The 16,771-nt window shown below is 55.8% G+C and overlaps 2 protein-coding genes and 1 long non-coding RNA gene across 7 annotated transcripts in view; 1 reads left to right on the top strand and 2 right to left on the bottom strand.

Annotated features, from left to right (window-relative positions):
* LOC127035209 (intercellular adhesion molecule 5-like) overlaps positions 1-1,511 on the bottom strand; it is a 36,957-nt gene extending 35,446 nt beyond the window's left edge. For all 5 annotated transcript variants that reach the window (XR_007769597.1, XR_007769598.1, XM_050924829.1 and 2 more), the window contains exon 1: positions 1,374-1,511. Coding sequence is in view for 3 of the 5 variants with exons in the window: in XM_050924829.1 (XP_050780786.1) it covers positions 1,374-1,506 (133 nt within the window). In the remaining 2 variants the exon portion in view is untranslated. The remainder of the gene's footprint in view (positions 1-1,373) is intronic.
* Positions 1-1,689, top strand: part of LOC127035231 (uncharacterized) — a 54,469-nt gene extending 52,780 nt beyond the window's left edge. The window contains exon 3 of the long non-coding RNA XR_007769603.1: positions 1,591-1,689. This is a non-coding gene — a long non-coding RNA (uncharacterized LOC127035231). The remainder of the gene's footprint in view (positions 1-1,590) is intronic.
* Positions 1-5,244, bottom strand: part of ICAM5 (intercellular adhesion molecule 5) — an 81,793-nt gene extending 76,549 nt beyond the window's left edge. Inside the window, exons 1-2 of the mRNA XM_050924814.1 lie at positions 4,966-5,244; positions 2,256-2,500 (exon numbers count right to left, since the gene is read on the bottom strand). Of these exons, the coding sequence (XP_050780771.1) occupies positions 2,256-2,500; positions 4,966-5,047 (327 nt within the window). The 5' untranslated portion in view covers positions 5,048-5,244. The remainder of the gene's footprint in view (positions 1-2,255; positions 2,501-4,965) is intronic.
* Positions 5,245-16,771: the final 11,527 nt, after the last annotated feature.

Genomic DNA, 16,771 nt, shown 5'->3' with positions numbered 1-16,771 from the left:
AGTGAGGAAATCCAGAGACGCGGCAACAACGGGGGCTGAGAGGCAGTTTGCTCCCGATCGAACTACCAACCTGTTTATCCAGCCCCGTGCTGTCCCCCCCAGTCTTCTCCCCATCTTGTGTCTCTATCCCCCACTGTCCCCTCCAGCTGTCTGTCCATCCCCTACCCAGACTCACCCCTCTATCTTCCTGTCCAGCCCCAGACTGCCCCCACACACTTCTCCCTCCATCCCCACCCCCCGCCCCCAGCTGATGGACCCATCCCTGCTGTTCCTGGCCCCATTCCACACCCTGCTCTCACCACTCCCCCGTAGCAGCCCCGAGAGCGCTCTGCACTCCTCTGCTCCGGCCAGGCCAGGCCCTGAAGGCTGAAAAAGGGGAAGGAACCGTCACCCCGAAGGGGAAGCAGGAGCCTCACGCCGCACGAGGCACAGCCCCACAGCGACTGCATGTTGCAGGAGTGAGACAACCCACCCCCTAGGGACCCTCCCTCTCATGGCTGGGCGGGGGCCCCCCTGGGCTCAGACAGTACCCTCGGCCCTTGGCTCCCACCCCCAGCACTTGGGCAATGTGACTACACGTCCCCCCTCTACGTAGGGCATGGGAGATGGGGGGCATTCCTTTAAATAGCTGTGACCCCTCCACGGGTGCTCTGTTCTGCGGGTCAGAAGCCAGCCTGAGCTGGGCCTGGTGGGGCTGGGGGGAACTCGCAAACAGGGTGCGTGGGACTCACGCCACAATTGTGTAAAGGGCAGGAGACACATCGGTCTGCGTTAGGGGAGCCTCCAAAGGGGTAGCCCTGGACATCTCGGCCACCTCGGAGAACAGATCTCAGCCTCCAACCATCGACAGGCCCAGGACAGCAGGGAAACCATCCTGGCAAGGGAGCATTTGGGGCCTGTTTGTGGGGGGGTGACTGTCAGCAGGGAGTGCAGGGAGCTGGGCAGTCAGGCAAAGCCCCTGTGTCCCCTGAACTGCCAGCACCCAGAGTGGTGTGTCTGGCACCCAAAGCGAGTCTGCAGTGCATGGAGGAGCAGTGGGCATGGCACATGGAACAGTGTCTCTGGTGCCCAGAGCGGTGTGTCTGGTACACAGAGCATGTCTCTGGTGCACAGAGCAGTGTGTCTGGTGCATGGAGGAGCAGTGGGTATGTCTCTGGTTTACAAAGTGTGTCTCCAGTGCCTGGAGCGGTGTGTCTGGCACCCAAAGCGTGTCTCTGGTGCATGGAACCGTGTCTCTGGTGCATGGAACGGTGTCTCTGGTGCACGGAGAAGCAGTGGGCATAGCACATGAAGTGTGTCTCTGGTGCACAGAGGAACGATGTCTCTGGTGCACAGGGTGGTGTGTCTGACACATGGAGCGTGTGGAAACTCACCATAAACCTTGAGTTTCACCGCAGAGGAGCTGTTTTCGAAGTGGGGCCCATGTGGCGTCAGGTCCAGGGCTGCGTGGCAGGTGATCTCCTGCCCATGGTCCCGTCGCTGAGGGGTGATCTCATGAGTCACCATGACGTCATCAGGTCTGGTCCCGGTATGGTTCTGGAAGGTCTCCGTGTGCAGGGTCCGTCCCTCCTGGCGGAGGGTCACGGTGAGGTGCGTGACGGGAGCCACGTTCAGAACCCAGCACGTCAGGTTATAGGCCCGTCCCAGCTCCATCTTGGGGAGTGGCTCCAGCACCACCCGCTCCGGCACCCCTGGAGCCAGAGGGGGAAGCACCCGAAGGTCAGTTAATCAGATCCCATTGACCCGGGTGCTGCTGAAAGGCTCTGCTGGGGGAAGAGCCTGGAAGCCGCATCCCCGCGCCCCAGGCCGGCTGAGCCCTGCCCCGGAGAGGACCCTGCTGGCGGCAAGAGCCAGGCTCAGACTCACTGACCGGCCAGCCAGGGCTCTACGTGGGGCAGGGGGTTGGGATGTGAATTCCTGCCCTGCCAGGAGCCGGACTGAGCCCCCGCAACTCCTCCCACCCAACGGCTGCCGAGGGTAACTACCCGCAGGTGCTGCCTGGCTTAATGGACCAGAGTCAGTGTCCCCAGAGGGGAAAGGCCCGTGTCCCGTTCCCTGCCCCCCCTCCCGAGCCAGCCAGTCTCCTGCCCTGGGGCCAGAGCCCAGCTTTGTACCCTACTGTCCGTCAGCAACTTTTCCCTTTCTCTAGCGCTACACTGCACCAGAAAGTGTCAGTGGCATAAAAGCCGCCCCAGACCCACTGCAGCTGGGAGCCAGCAGCACTTACGGTAAGTGGAGATGTTTGCAGACGTCACCTTCATATCATTACTGCAGATGAAATAGCACTGAGGGGCCGACACCCACTCCGTGATACTGACGAGGTGAAAGGCTGCCCACCTGGGTCCACTTTTACTATTGGCTTTGGTGAGCGAGGTCTCCAGGCCACCCCTGGCTCCAGGATCCTGGCACGTGGTGCTGCAGTTTATCCAGACGGACCCTCCGTGCTCCACCATGGCAGCTTCCGGTGAAACGCTCACCTCAAACGAGCCCTGCACAGCCCCTGAAACAGCAAACACCCCTGTCACGCTGCGCCCCTGAGACACGCTCATGGCAAAGCAGTGTGCGAGACACACAGCCCACGTGGGTGAGCTCAGCCCCTGGAAACCCCTTGCTGAGGCGCAGGGTGTTTTGGCTGGATGGGGCTGGGAGGTCTGCGCTGCGGCCCGAGGGGGGCTGGACTTTGCTGCTGCTCTTTGCCAGGCACCGGGCGAGCGACAGCCACAGCGTCACCTTGGCTCTGGAAAGTCCAGGGTTTGGTTCGCTCCTGGCCCCAGGTGCAGTGGAAAGGGGCTCCGGCCCTCCAGAGAACCAGGTAGTGCTAAGGAGGTGCCTTTCCCAGGGCAGGAGGAGCTTGGCCAGGGCTGGTTCTGCAGGGATCCAGGAGAATATCCCCACCCAACCCATTGCTCCCAGCAGCCCTTCGCCGCCGGCACCCAACGCGCTCTCTCTCTCTCTCTCAGTTACCGCGAAGCTGGCTGAATACTGCACCCTTCCAGGTGCCCCCTCATCTCTGCACTCTGCCCTCGGCTGCACTGGGGTCCGAGCGAGGCCCACGGCTTTGCACCAGTCTGCCGAGTCCTGGGACTGAGTCGTTTGCTTTCCCAGGTCATTGGGGTGGGGGATTCCTGGCCTCGTCCCCAGCCAGCCATGCCCGCTGGGTACAAGAATTCCAAAGTGCGTCCGCAGAGGACTCTGCCCTTGCTTGCCCCAGCCAAACACTTAGCCCCGGGCAGGAGCCCGGTCTCCCCTTTCACGGGCTCCCTCAGCCCCAGCCCCTGCCGCAAAGAATGCAGGGTCAGATCCTCAGCTAGCGGGAACCAACCCAGCTCCCTCGGCTCAGTGGAGCGAGGCTGATTAACACCAGCCGGGCACCAAGCCCATAATAGGAACTTGGCAATGACACAGATAAACAGTGGGCCAAGCATGTCCCTGTTCTAATCCCCCTGCAGAACTTGGCCCGGCCCAGGGCTGGGTTTAATACTCCACAGGTCGAACTCGGGGGCTCACGCTAGCGAAAAGGCTCTTGATTCCAGGGGGAGTTTTGCTCCAATAGGGACCGGAGCTTGGCAGCAAAATTAACAATCCTAAATTATTCCTGTCGCATCCCAGCCCTCTCCTGCTCTGGTCTGTGCCCCCGGGCAGTCGGGCAATGGGTGCAGCGTGGGCCAGGAGAAGGAAAAGCAGTTTCTCTCTCTGCAGTGCGCAGTCACTCCAGTCTGCCAGATCCCGCCGAATCCGGCCCCAGCTTCCCCCCAGACATTTAGGGGCTGATCCCTTCCCCCGGCCCCCCCACCCCTGGCTCGCCATGCAAAGTGAAACACTCCTAGAGCCAATGGGGGCAGCACTTCCCTCGCACTTGGGAGGCAGGCCCCCTTCATCAGCCTCAGGCATGGGGCAGATCCCAATCTCAGCTCCCCAGCGTCGATCCGGAGTCACTCCGGAGGAGGGGAGGAGGAATAGTCACAGCAGGGTGCATGAGAGTGGAAACTGACTTGTGGGTCTAGAGACTTTTACACACACACACACACACACACACACTCTCTCTGTATGCACTAGGGACACAGACACACCCTCCCCACACACATACACACACTGTATACGCACCGGGGACTCACACACAGTGCGGGTAGATCACTAGGGACACTTTTTGTTTCTCGGCACGAGAATCACTTTGGGAGATGCGCACACACAGTGTATAACTGGGGGAGTCTCTCTCTCTCACACACACACCCCTCTTCTGCTCCACGATCCACTCAGCCAAACCCGTGGTGCCAGGGTGCGGCGGGCAGCGCCGGTCAGGGCTGCGGGACAGGGGCCGCTCAGGCCGGGGGGCTGCGGGACAGGGGCCGGGGGGCTGCGGGACAGGGGCCGCTCAGGCCGGGGGCTGCGGGACAGGGGCCGCTCTGGCCGGGGGGGCTGCGGGACAGGGGCCGCTCAGGCCGGGGGCTGCGGACGAGGGGCCGGGGGGGCTGCGGGACAGGGGCCGCTCAGGCCGGGGGGCTGCGGGACAGGGGCCGGGGCTGCGGGACAGGGGCCGCTCAGGCCGGGGGCTGCGGGACAGGGGCCGGGGGGCTGCGGGACAGGGGCCGCTCAGGCCGGGGGGCTGCGGGACAGGGGCCGGGAGGCTGCGGGACAGGGGCCGCTCAGGCCGGGGGCTGCGGGACAGGGGCCGGGAGGCTGCGGACAGGGGCCGCTCAGGCCGGGGGCTGCGGGACAGGGGCCGGGAGGCTGCGGGACAGGGGCCGGGGCTGCGGGACAGGGGCCGCTCAGGCCGGGGGCTGCGGGACAGGGGCCGGGGGGCTGCGGGACAGGGGCCGCTCAGGCCGGGGGGCTGCGGGACAGGGGCCGGGAGGCTGCGGGACAGGGGCCGCTCAGGCCGGGGGCTGCGGGACAGGGGCCGGGAGGCTGCGGGACAGGGGCCGCTCAGGCCGGGGGCTGCGGGCTCGGGGCTCGGTCGCCGCTTACCTGCCAGAGCTGCCAGCGCGCACCAGGCCAGGAGCGGGAGCTGCAGCGGCAGCGGCAGCGGGAGCCGGACAGGCTGCGCCATGGCGCTGCTGGGACCCCTCCGGGGCCGGACCGCTCCCTGGGCAGCACCGTCCGGTGGGGAGGCAGGCGCTGAATGAGCCGCCGGGCGCTGCTTTGAGTTCAGGGGAGGCTCCAGCGCGGTTCCCGGAAGCCGCGGCCCCCCCGGGCTGGGCCGGAGCGGGGGATTTCCAGCCCGGCTTTGCCAGAGGGACTTTTGATTTTCTCAGGCTTTCCAAGGCGGGGTTCCCCGGGGAAAGGCCCCCGCCCCCCGCCCCCGGCCCGGTGCCTGCGGGGGGCTTGGAACGAGCCCTGGCACTTGGTTATGTGGCAAAGGGACAGCACAGGGGCTTCCCCGTTCCGCACTGCCGGGGTCATCCCCGCCCCCCCGCACCAGGGGCCTTCTTGGCTATGGGACCGGGGGGTACCGCCCCGCCCGCCCTTGGGTCTCTCCCCGTCCCCCCATCGCTGACACAACGCTCCTCACCCCCGCAGGCTCTGAAACGACCCCTGCACTCGCTCCGGGGGGGGGTCACACCCCGCAGCAGGGGGCCGGAGCCTCCTCACGATCTAGGGAGCCCAGCTTGAGACAGAGTAAAGGGCTCTGACTGCCAGAGGCCCAGTGCTCGGCGCTGGCTGGGAACCCTTCAAAGTGTCTGGCTGCGCACCCACAATCAACAGCTGCTTTTCCAAAGTGTCTGCCTGCACAGCTGGGGTGATCAGGGCTGGCGGGGGGTGTAGATAGATAGATAGAGAGGGGAGGTGGCTGGGATAGATAGATAGAGGGGAGGTGTATGGGCAGACAGACAGACGAGGGAACAGACGGACAGACTGGCGGGGGGACAGGCAGACAGACAGGCGGACAGATGGGTGGACAGGCGGGGAGACAGATGGTACAGAGGGCAAGACACTGTGGTCGCTGTTGTTTATTTCTTAGAACAGCAGCCAGAGGCCCCGTCAGAACTAGGGCCCATTCCGGATACTGCATGAACAAAAATAAAATAAATCCTGCTGCGCATGCACGTGTAAAACACCAGACACGCATCTAACCCCCCCACGCAGGGGTCACCTTTAACCCACCCCCCTATGCAGCCCCTTTGCATTCCCACGGCTGCTACATCCCGGGGTGAGCGTGCGGCATAAATAACCACTCTTGTCAAAACTCTCTGCTGCCAAAGTGGGGGGAGGGCATTTGCCTTATGGTCAGGGTGCTGGGCTGGGACTTGGGGGAGCTGGGGTCAATTTGCAACTCCACCACTGACTCCTCGTGTGACCTTGGGCACATCCCTGAGTCGCTCTGTGCCTCAGTTTCCCCATCTGGAGAGCAGGGTAATAAAACAAACAAGTCCATGCTGCCCAGTGGGCAGAGCACTGTGTCAGGGCCCAGGACACCTGGCTCTGGTTCTGCTGTCCCGTCAGAAGGGTGTGCACGTGTGTGACAGCCCCGTCGCTGTCTTAGAACAGCCCTGCAGGCAGACACGGGGCTGTCTGCGGGTGCTCTTTTCCTTTGCAATGCTGGGAGGCCAAAGGGCCAGGCTGCGTGACTGTCTGAGTGCACACGACACCACAACACCCTCCCACCGGACACCCCAGGGGCAAGAGTGGTGCTGTGACCTACACAGGCTGCCTGTTCGGCCTCTGGGGCACCAAACATTGCTGGAGATAGCAGAGCCTTTAAAGAAAGGAAACATTGCGGGACTTGTTCTCTCATTGTTTGTGTTAAGGTACCCGAACCAAATCCAGGCCCTGCCCTGAGCCTGACCCAGATCGGGGCCCTGGTGCTGCCCAGCCAGAGACAGTCCCTGTCCCAACAGCTCATGCTTTGATACAAGGGAAGGTTCATTATCCCCAGTCAGAGGTGGGGATCTCAGCCTGGAGGGATGCAGGGATTTGCCCAAGGTCACACAGGGCATCTGTGGCAGAGCTGGGAATCAAACCCAGGTGTACAGAGTCCCAGCGCAGAGCCTGACTCCCCCACTCCCCAGCACCATGTGCCGTCAGCACAACCTGCCTACACCAGGGGCTGGGAGCAAGGCAGGTGTTGGACCCACCCAGCGCGGGGCAGTCTCAGGGGCCCCTTCCCCTCATTTGAAAGCCCCACTCCTCCCCCAAAGTGCCCATCATATTCCTGGGGAGCTGACCAGTGTGGCACAGGAGTGCAGGGCTCGGGCGGGGCGGGGACACTCTGCAGATCTTTGGACCTGTGTATCTGCCAGGCATTTCTTCCATTTATGGAGAAGTGTCAGAGCCTTGCCTGGGGACGCCGAGCCCAGGCATTAGCACTGGGGGTTTCGCTTCCTCGTTCCAGGCTGAGCCCATCAGCCTCATTCCCACACAGACGGAACCAGCCCCCGGCCCCTGGGGAGTTCTCCAAAATGCTGCACCTAAAAACCAGGGCTCAGGATCACACTTAAAACCAAGCCCCAGCCCCCGCCCAACGAGGTTCTGGTAAATAACTAAACTCCCCTCCTGCCATTTCAGGGCTTGTCTTCACTTCCTGTTGGGCAGCAGGACTGGAGCTGAGCAGCTGCTGTGTTCCACCCCAGAGGTGGCTGCATTCCTGTTCGGGGCAGACTTTCCAGACTGCGCAGTACCCAGTTAGGCACGTAACTAGAAGATCTGCTCAGGAGCGCGCACCGGCTGCTGGAGTCTTGCGGTGCTCTGGTCACTGGGGTCTGACCAAGGCTGCTGGGTCTGAAAATCTGGCCGCTCATTTAGGTGGCTAAATGGAAATGGAGTTTTGGAAAGTTTGGCCCAGTCTGGGGGTGCTGCTGAGCCTTTGGGAATCTGCTTTGAAATCCTGCCATTCATGCGCCAAATTTGCCTCTGCTCCATCAATGCAAATCCGCAGTGACTCCGCGGGTGACAGTGAGTTACCCTGGGTTTGCAGCGGTGGAACCAAGGCAGGACTCGGCCTGCCCGGTACTTTGGGATCCTCCAGGTTGAAAGCTGCAGGCGGACTCGAGGGGTTGTTGCTATTCAATATCCTGGGCTGCTCAGACCCTACAGAAGTTTGCGCTGGCTGCCTAGGGTGAGGGCTGCCCAACGGTTCCAAACTGACACCAGCTTGGCATGAAGATTACCACTAACTAGGCAAAGCAGGTGTAACGATGCTGTCTTTGGCGGGACACCTCTGAGAGTGCCAACTCAGGATGAATTCCTGAGAGCCGGGCAGTCACAGCCCCAGGCTGGGGGTTCTCCACTTCTAAGGCACCAAACCAGCCAGACAGAGGGGCCTTGGGTCTCACCCAACTGGCTAACCACAAGTCACACAAGTAATTCCCTCAGACACTCCAGTTTCTCGGTATCACCACCAGTGCCACTCGTTATGGGGACGAATGGTTATGAAAACCAACACCCCATTAAAAGGAAAAAGGCTCTCCCGACCCCAAAAGGCCAACCCCCAGACCCAGGTCAACATACAAGTCAGATCTTACCCACAAATCACGCTGGTGCCAATCCCTTAGAATCTATAATCTACAGGTTTATTCATAAAAGGGAAAAGATCTAGCTGACAGCTAGAATTGGTTACATGGAATCAGTTACATCCCGTAATAGCCAAGTTCTTGGTTCAGGCTTGTAGCAGTGATGGAATAAACTGTACGTTTAAATCCAGTCTCTGGAACATCCCCTGTTGGGATGGGTCATCAGTCCTTTGTTCAGAGCTTCAGTTTGTAGCAAGGTCCCTCCAGAGGTCAGAAGCAGGACTGAAGATAAGATGAAGGGGTTTCTAGGGCCTTTTATATCCTCTGCCTGTGGAAGGACCCCTCCATTCTTACTGTGGAAAATTGCAGCAGCAAGATAGAGTCTGGAGTCACGGGCAAATCACATGTCCCTGCATGACTCAGTTTACAGCCCAATGCCATTGTTTCCATGTTAGTTTGAACATTCCCAGGAAAGCTCAGATTGCCCAATGCCATTGTTTCCATGTTAGTTTGAACATTCCCAGGAAAGCTCAGAGGTGGGTTGGCGTCTCGCAAGGTCCATTGTCCGTTAAGTGTTTCTTGACTAGGCACTTCCTGAGAACAGCCCTTTCTCGAGACGCCGACCAAATGCTCCACTGGGGCCACTTAGAATCAAAGCATATTGAGATCCAAGTACAGAGCCAATATTCCTAACTTCAACTACACAAATGACACACATGCACCCCATCATCATAACCTTTCCATAGACACCTCACACAACAACTGTTGTATGATACTTGCTGCAAATACAGAACAGTGGTTACAGTTAATGTCAATGCAAGTCGTTAGGTTCATTATGATTTGTGCTATAGTAGTGCCACAACTGAGACCAGGGCCCCATTGTGCCAGGTGCTGCCCTGACACAGAGTGAGAGACAGTCATAGCATAGTAGGGCTGGAAGGGACCTCAGGAGGTATCTAGTCCAACCTCTGCTCAAAGCAGGACCAAGCCCCAGACCCCTAAATGGCCCCCTCAAGGATTGAACTCCCCACCCTGGGTTTAGCAGGCCAATGCTCAAACCACCGAACTATCCCGCCCCTCAGGGGGCCCTGTGCTGAAGGGCTCTCAGGCACAGCGAGGGGACAGAACCTGCCCCAGGCCAGTGACAGAGCTGGGACAAGCACCCAGCTCCCCAGAGTCTCACTCCTGCACCCTCCCCCTGTGCCAGCTGCAGTCCCGCTGGAGCCTGCAGCTTCCTGCTGCTCCCTTTGCACGGAGGCCAAGCTGCACCTTGGGTGACGTCGCAGCACCCCGTGCCCTTCTGGAGCACGTCGGCCCTGCCTCCGCTGCAGCGTCAGGGCGAGAGGGAGGCCTGGTGTTGTGGGAAATTCTCATGTGCTCAGGGTTATTTTGGGGCTGGTTTGTGGTTTAACTGTCTCTGATGTCAGCGTCACATGGGAGGCTGCGCTCGGCTCCCCCGCCCCGCCCTGGCAGAGCAGAGAGTTGTGTGAGGTTTTGTCAATGGCCAAGGAGAGGTGGGGAGCTGTGTGAACGAGGAGGCAGGAAAGTCCGGGGCTTCTGCTTTGGCCAACACCGAGAAACAGACGCGAGTCTGGGAAATGACACTTCCTCTTCGGCTTTGCTGCACGGTCCCAGGGGGGACTCGTCCCTGTCCCTTCCCCAACTTCCAGAGAGAAACCAGAGACTCTCAGCCCCTTTTGGGGGAGCTCCGGCTGCAGAAGGGCGTCATGCAGCGAGGAGACCCCCTTCGGCTCTGGAGAGTGAAACCCGGCCAGGCTGAGGGTAACTGTGCGGATAGTCTTATGCCTCTCCTCATTCCAGCCAGCCAGCTGGCCAGCCCTCCTCCCCCAGCCCTCCTGCTCCATCCATCCAGTCGTCCATCCCTATCCCTCCTCATTCCAGCCAGCCAGCTGGCAAGCCCTCCTCCTCCAGCCCTCCTCCTCCACCCATCCAGTCCTCCATCCCTATCCCTCCTCCTCCAGCCCTCCTCTTCCACCCATCCAGTCCTCCATCCCTATCCCTCCTCCTTCCAGCCAACTGGCCAGCCCTCCTCCTCCAGCCCTCCTCCTCCACCCATCCAGTCCTCCCTCCCTATCCCTCCTCGTTCCAGCCCTACCCCTCCGCCCATCCAGTCCTCCATCCCTATCCCTCCTCCTCCAGCCCTCCTCTTCCACCCATCCAGTCCTCCATCCCTATCCCTCCTCCTTCCAGCCAACTGGCCAGGTCTCCTCCTCCAGCCCTCCTCCTCCACCCATCCAGTCCTCCCTCCCTATCCCTCCTCCTCCAGCCCTCCTCCTCCACCCATCCAGTCCTCCATCCCTATCCCTCCTCCTCCAGCCCTCCTCTTCCACCCATCCAGTCCTCCATCCCTGTCCCTCCTCCTTCCAGCCAACTGGCCAGCCCTCCTCCTCCAGCCCTCCTCCTCCACCCATCCAGTCCTCCATCCCTATCCCTCCTCCTCCAGCCCTCCTCCTCCACCCATCCAGTCCTCCATCCCTCCAGCCCTCCTCTTCCACCCATCCAGTCCTCCCTCCCTATCCCTCCTCGTTCCAGCCCGCCAGCTGGTCAGCCCTCCTCCTCCAGCCCTCCTCCTCCACCCATCCAGTCCTCCATCCCTATCCCTCCTCCTCCAGCCCTCCTCTTCCACCCATCCAGTCCTCCATCCCTGTCCTTCCTCCTTCCAGCCAGCTGGCCAGCCCTCCTCCTCCAGCCCTGCCCCTCCGCCCATCCAGTCCTCCATCCCTATTCCTCCTCCTTCCAGCCAGCTGGCCAGGTCTCCTCCTCCAGCCCTCCTCCTCCACCCATCCAGCCTTCCCTATTCCTCCTCCTCCAGCCCTCCCTATCCCTCCTCTTTCCCTATATCCCTCCCTCCCTCCATATCCCTCCCTCCATCCCTCTCTCCCTTCCTATCTCTCCTCTTTCCCTATATCCTTCCGTCCCCCTCATCCCTCCCTCCATATCCCTCCTCCATCCATCCATCCAGTGTTTTCCCCAGGAATTGAAATGGAGGGGTGTTCGAATTTTCAGGGCGAGGGGGGTGTCAGACCGTGAGGGCAAAGGCGGGCTATTGGCACCATAGTAAAACTGAAAAATGTTTTATGACCATCTTATTAGATTTAACTCATGTTTTGAAATCCTCACACAAATTAAAGTTGGCTACTCAAGCCTTCTATGAAGCACTACGTGAACATCCTTCTTGGTTTCTTGTTATAATTTAGCACAACTCTGTTAATAAACTTCTTGAATGCATCTTTGATGGCTTCTCGTGCGTCCAGTACTTCCATTCCAATTGATATGCTCATTAGTTCAGTCACATGATCAGGCAGAAGGTGACTTCTTTCAGAACACAAAACTCTATTCACTGATGAAAAAGACGCTCAGCTGTAGCTGTTGTGACTGGGAGTAGCAAGAGATGAATTCCTACTTCTTTCACCCCAGGAAACAGAACACAGACTCATAGACTCATAGACTCTAGGACTGGAAGGGACCTCGAGAGGTCATCGAGTCCAGTCCCCTGCCCTCATGGCAGGACCAAATACTGTCTAGACCATCCCTGATAGACATTTATCTAACCTACTCTTAAATATCTCCAGAGATGGAGATTCCACAACTTCCCTAGGCAATCTATTCCAGTGTTTAACTACCCTGACAGTTAGGAACTTTTTTCTAATGTCCAACCTAAATCTCCCTTGCTGCAGTTTAAGCCCATTGCTTCTTGTTCTATCATTGGAGGCTAAGGTGAACAAGTTTTCTCCCTCCTCCTGATGACACCCTTTTAGATACCTGAAAACTGCTATCATGTCCCCTCTCAGTCTTCTCTTTCCCAGACTAAACAAACCCAATTCCTTCAGCCTTCCTTCATAGGTCATGTTCTCAAGACCTTTAATCATTCTTGTTGCTCTTCTCTGGACCCTCTCCAATTTCTCCACATCTTTCTTGAAATGCGGTGCCCAGAACTGGACACAATACTCCAGTTGAGGCCTAACCAGCGCAGAGTAAAGCGGAAGAATGACTTCTCGTGTCTTGTTTACAACACACCTGTTAATGCATCCCAGAATCACGTTTGCTTTTTTTTGCAACAGTATCACACTGTTGACTCATATTAAGCTTGTGGTCTACTATGACCCCTAGATCTCTTTCTGCCATACTCCTTCCTAGACAGTCTCTTCCCATTCTGTATGTGTGAAACTGATTGTTCCTTCCTAAGTGGAGCACTTTGCATTTATCTTTATAGAACTTCATCCTGTTTACCTCAGACCATTTCTCCAATTTGTCCAGATCATTTTGAATTTTGACCCTGTCCTCCAAAGCAGTTGCAATCCCTCCCAGTTTGGTATCGTCCGCAAACTTAATAAGCGTACTTTCTATGCCAACATCTAAATCGTTGATGAAGATATTGAACAGAGCCGGTCCCAAAACAGACCCCTGTGGAACCCCACTTGTTATACCTTTCCAGCAGAATTGGGAGCCATTAACAACTACTCTCTGAGTACGGTTATTCAGCCAGTTATGCATCCACCTTATAGTAGCCCCATCTAAATTGTACTTTCCTAGTTTATCTATAAGAATATCATGTGAGACTGTATCAAATGCCTTACTAAAGTCTAGGTATATCACATCCACCGCTACTCCCTTATCCACAAGGCTTGTTATCCTATCAAAGAACGCTATCAGATTAGTTTGACACGATTTGTTCTTTACAAATCCATGCTGGCTATTCCCTATCACCTTACCACCTTCCAAGTGTTTGCAGATGATCTCTTTGATTACCTGCTCCATTATCTTCCCTGGCACAGAAGTTAAACTAACTGGTCTGTAGTTTCCTGGGTTGTTTTTATTTCCCTTTTTATAGATGGGCACTATATTTGCCCCCTTCCAGTCTTCTGGAATCTCCCCCGTCTCCCATGATTTCCCAAAGATAATAGCTAGAGGCTCAGATACCTCTTCTATTAACTCCTTGAGTATTCTAGGATGCATTTCATCAGGCCCTGGTGACTTGCAGGCATCTAAATTTTCTAAGTGATTTTTTACTTGCTCTTTTTTTATTTTCTCTTCTAAACCTACCCTCTTCCCGTAAGCATTCACTATACTAGACATTCCTTCAGACTTCTCAGTGAAGACTGAAACAAAGAAGTCATTAAGCATCTCTGCCATTTCCAAGTCTCCCGTTACTGTTTCCCCCTCCTCATTGAGCAGTGGGCCTACGCTGTCCTTGGTCTTCCTCTTGCTTCTAATGTATTGATAAAAAGTCTTCTTGTTTCCCTTTATTCCCATAGCTAGTTTGAGTTCATTTTGTGCCTTTGCTTTTCTAATCTTGCCTCTGCATTCCTGTGTTATTTGCCTATATTCATCCTTTGTAATCTGACCTAGTTTCCATTTTTTATATGACTCCTTTTTATTTTGTAGGTCACGCAAGATCTTGTGGTTAAGTCAAACTGGTCTTTTGCCACATTTTCTATCTTTCCTAACCATCGGAATAACTTGCTTTTGGGCCCTTAATAGTGTCCCTTTGAAAAACTGCCAACTTTCCTCCGTTGTTTTTCCCCTCAGTCTTAATTCCCATGGGACCTTACCTATCAGCTCTCTGAGCTTACCAAAATCCGCCTTCCTGAAATCCATTGTCTCTATTCTGCTGTACTCCCTTCTACCCTTCCTTAGAATTGCAAACTCTATGATTTCATGATCACTTTCACCCAAGCTTCCTTCTACTTTCAAATTCTCAACAAGTTCCTCCCTATTTGTTAAAATCAAGTCTAGAACAGCTTCCCCCCAGTAGCTTTTTCAACTTTCTGCAATAAAAAGTTGTCTGCAATGCAGTCCAGGAACTTATTGGATAGTCTGTGCCCCGCAGTGTTATTTTCCCAACATATATCTGGATAGTTGAAGTCCCCCATCACCACCAAATCTTGGGCTTTGGATGATTTTGTTAGTTGTTTGAAAAAAGCCTCATCCAGCTCTTCCACCTGATTAGGTGGCCTGTAGTAGACTCCCAGCACGACATCACCCGTGTTTTTTACCCCTTTTAGCCTAACCCAGAGACTCTCCACACTTCCATCTCCTATGTCCATCTCCACCTCAGTCCAAGTGTGTACATTTTTAATATATAAGGCAACACCTCCTCCCTTTTTCCCCTGTCTATCCTTCCTGAGCAAACTATACCCATCGGGTCGAGCCACTAGTGATGATAAAAAAGAAGTTGAAGTCAAATCTTCATTCGTTCATTGTACGATATTCCACTCTGTGTTCAGATTCTCTATTCTGTCCCCAACACCTGGCAGCCCCATTGCTGGTAGTGCTTCACTCCGCTCGAATGTTGGTGTTTTATAGGACAGGGGTCTGTGAAAGCTACACAGAGGTTGAGTAGAATCTAGAAGTCGCTGTTATAGATGTTTAAGAATCAAGTTTGTACTTTTTCAGTTGTCTTAACAAACACTCCTTGTCCTCGTCACTTAAGGATTCAGTAGAAATGCCTTCGTTAGTCAACTTCTGGACAGAAGTCTTTGCATCTTCCAGTACTTTTCCAATGGATAGTTCTCTGATTGAGCCAAATGTAGCTTCTATTGCTGGACAAAGATCTACTACTGTTGTAGCAGATGCCTGGATGGTATTGTTTAAAGACCCAAGTGATTTCAACAGTAGACTTATGAGAGAGAGAATGGCAATAGTCTTCTCTGAACGTAGTAGCAAAAGTAGTCCACCAGCCTCACTGCTTAGATCCATCCCATCTTGGCAGATACTTTCCAAAGTCAGTAATAACGGCTGGAGTAATTTTAAGAAACAGCCAAGGATCGCTCATGAGAAAGCCAGCGGGTTTTCCCAAGTTGGACTAATTTGAAGTTCAGTCTCAGTGTATCTTCTATATTTTCCAAGATATTCAGTCTTTTTGGACTCTTGCTGAAAAAAGAATATAATGAAGACATTAAATTTATAGCTTTTGCAATGTCTTTTGAAGATTCTGCAGTGCTAGTGCTAGTTGGAGTAGATGGCCTCTGCAGTGTGTATAGGAGAGATTAGGGTTACACTTTTCTCTGAAAAAAGCTTGTACTCCACCATGTCTTCCAGAGAAGTTTGCAGCTCTATCAGATGCACAAGCAGCCATCTGTTTGGGGGTCCAATTGACAAGCATTTAACTCTTCTAAGATATGGGTTGTCACAGATGCAGCCGATGTGTCTTCTATAACTTGAACATCTAGAAATGCATCTACTGGCCTACCCCTGACATCAAGATAACATACACAGTGACTTAATACTTGATGCCCATCTGCATCGGTGCATTCATCAGGCATATATGCAAATTTTTTAAATGTGTTGAGGGAGTTCTTCACTTTTTCAGCTGTTGAGTCTTTCACTGTTGCATTTGCTGGTCTTGTTCGGAACCAGTGTTCAACTTGAGGATGAATAAGTGACAATGCACTTAACATTGGCCTCCAGTTTGTAGTGTGTGGTATCTCTTGCTTAAATAGAAAGTAGGATGCCACAGCCATGTTTGTTCGCATGAACTGTGTTGTGTCTCCAGCATTCTCAACAGCCTCATTAACACTCACCCGTGTTGTCCTTGGTCAGCGGAGACTCAAGAGTTCAGAGGTGCTTTCACGTGAGTACACCTGCCAGGTGGGGGGCAGGGAGGCACCTTGCTCATTCCTCCAGCTGCTCACTGTTCACTCTGGCCACTGTTGTTTGTTGTGCCATCGTTCACTCCACCACTCTGTTGCCAATGGCCCTGCGCAGTCACCTTCTGCTGCCACTGTGACCTCTGCAAGTTGGTCTCTTGAGGTTTCACCCAGCTCTCAGTGACTTCAGCTGAGCTCTCCGTGGGGGAACCTCACTGCTAGTCAGGGCCAGCACTTGCATTTAGGCAGCTTAGGCAATCCCCTAGGGCGCCAGCATTATTAGAGGGCGGCATTTTGCTGGAGGGGGTGGCAGGCAGCTCCGGTGGACCTGCCGCAGTTGTGTCTGCAGAGGGTCCGTTGGTCCGCGGCTCCCGTGGAGCTGCCACAGGCACGGCTGCAGCAGCTCCACCAGAGCCACGGACCAACGGACCTTCCGCAGAAATGGCTGGGAAGCTCCACCGGAGCCACGGACCAACGGACCTTCTGCAGAAATGGCTGGGAAGCTCCACCGGAGCTGCGGGAGCAGTGCGCGGGGCGGCGAAATGGCCGTGCGCCTAGGGCTCGAGAAACCCTGGCGCCGATCCTGCTGCTAGTGCAGACTGGGCCATCTCTTCCACAGGAACACTGTCCCCACAACAGGACTAAGCACTTAGACCTGATTGTCAGTGATTGCAGCTGCAGTGGTCACTTAACAGAACAAAAGACTCTCTATGG

Source organism: Gopherus flavomarginatus, chromosome 16, assembly GCF_025201925.1.
Source record: "Gopherus flavomarginatus isolate rGopFla2 chromosome 16, rGopFla2.mat.asm, whole genome shotgun sequence".
NCBI classification, from domain to species: domain Eukaryota; kingdom Metazoa; phylum Chordata; order Testudines; family Testudinidae; genus Gopherus; species Gopherus flavomarginatus.
Note: the sequence above shows the minus strand (reverse complement) of the source record. Positions and strands in the feature narration are given on the sequence as shown.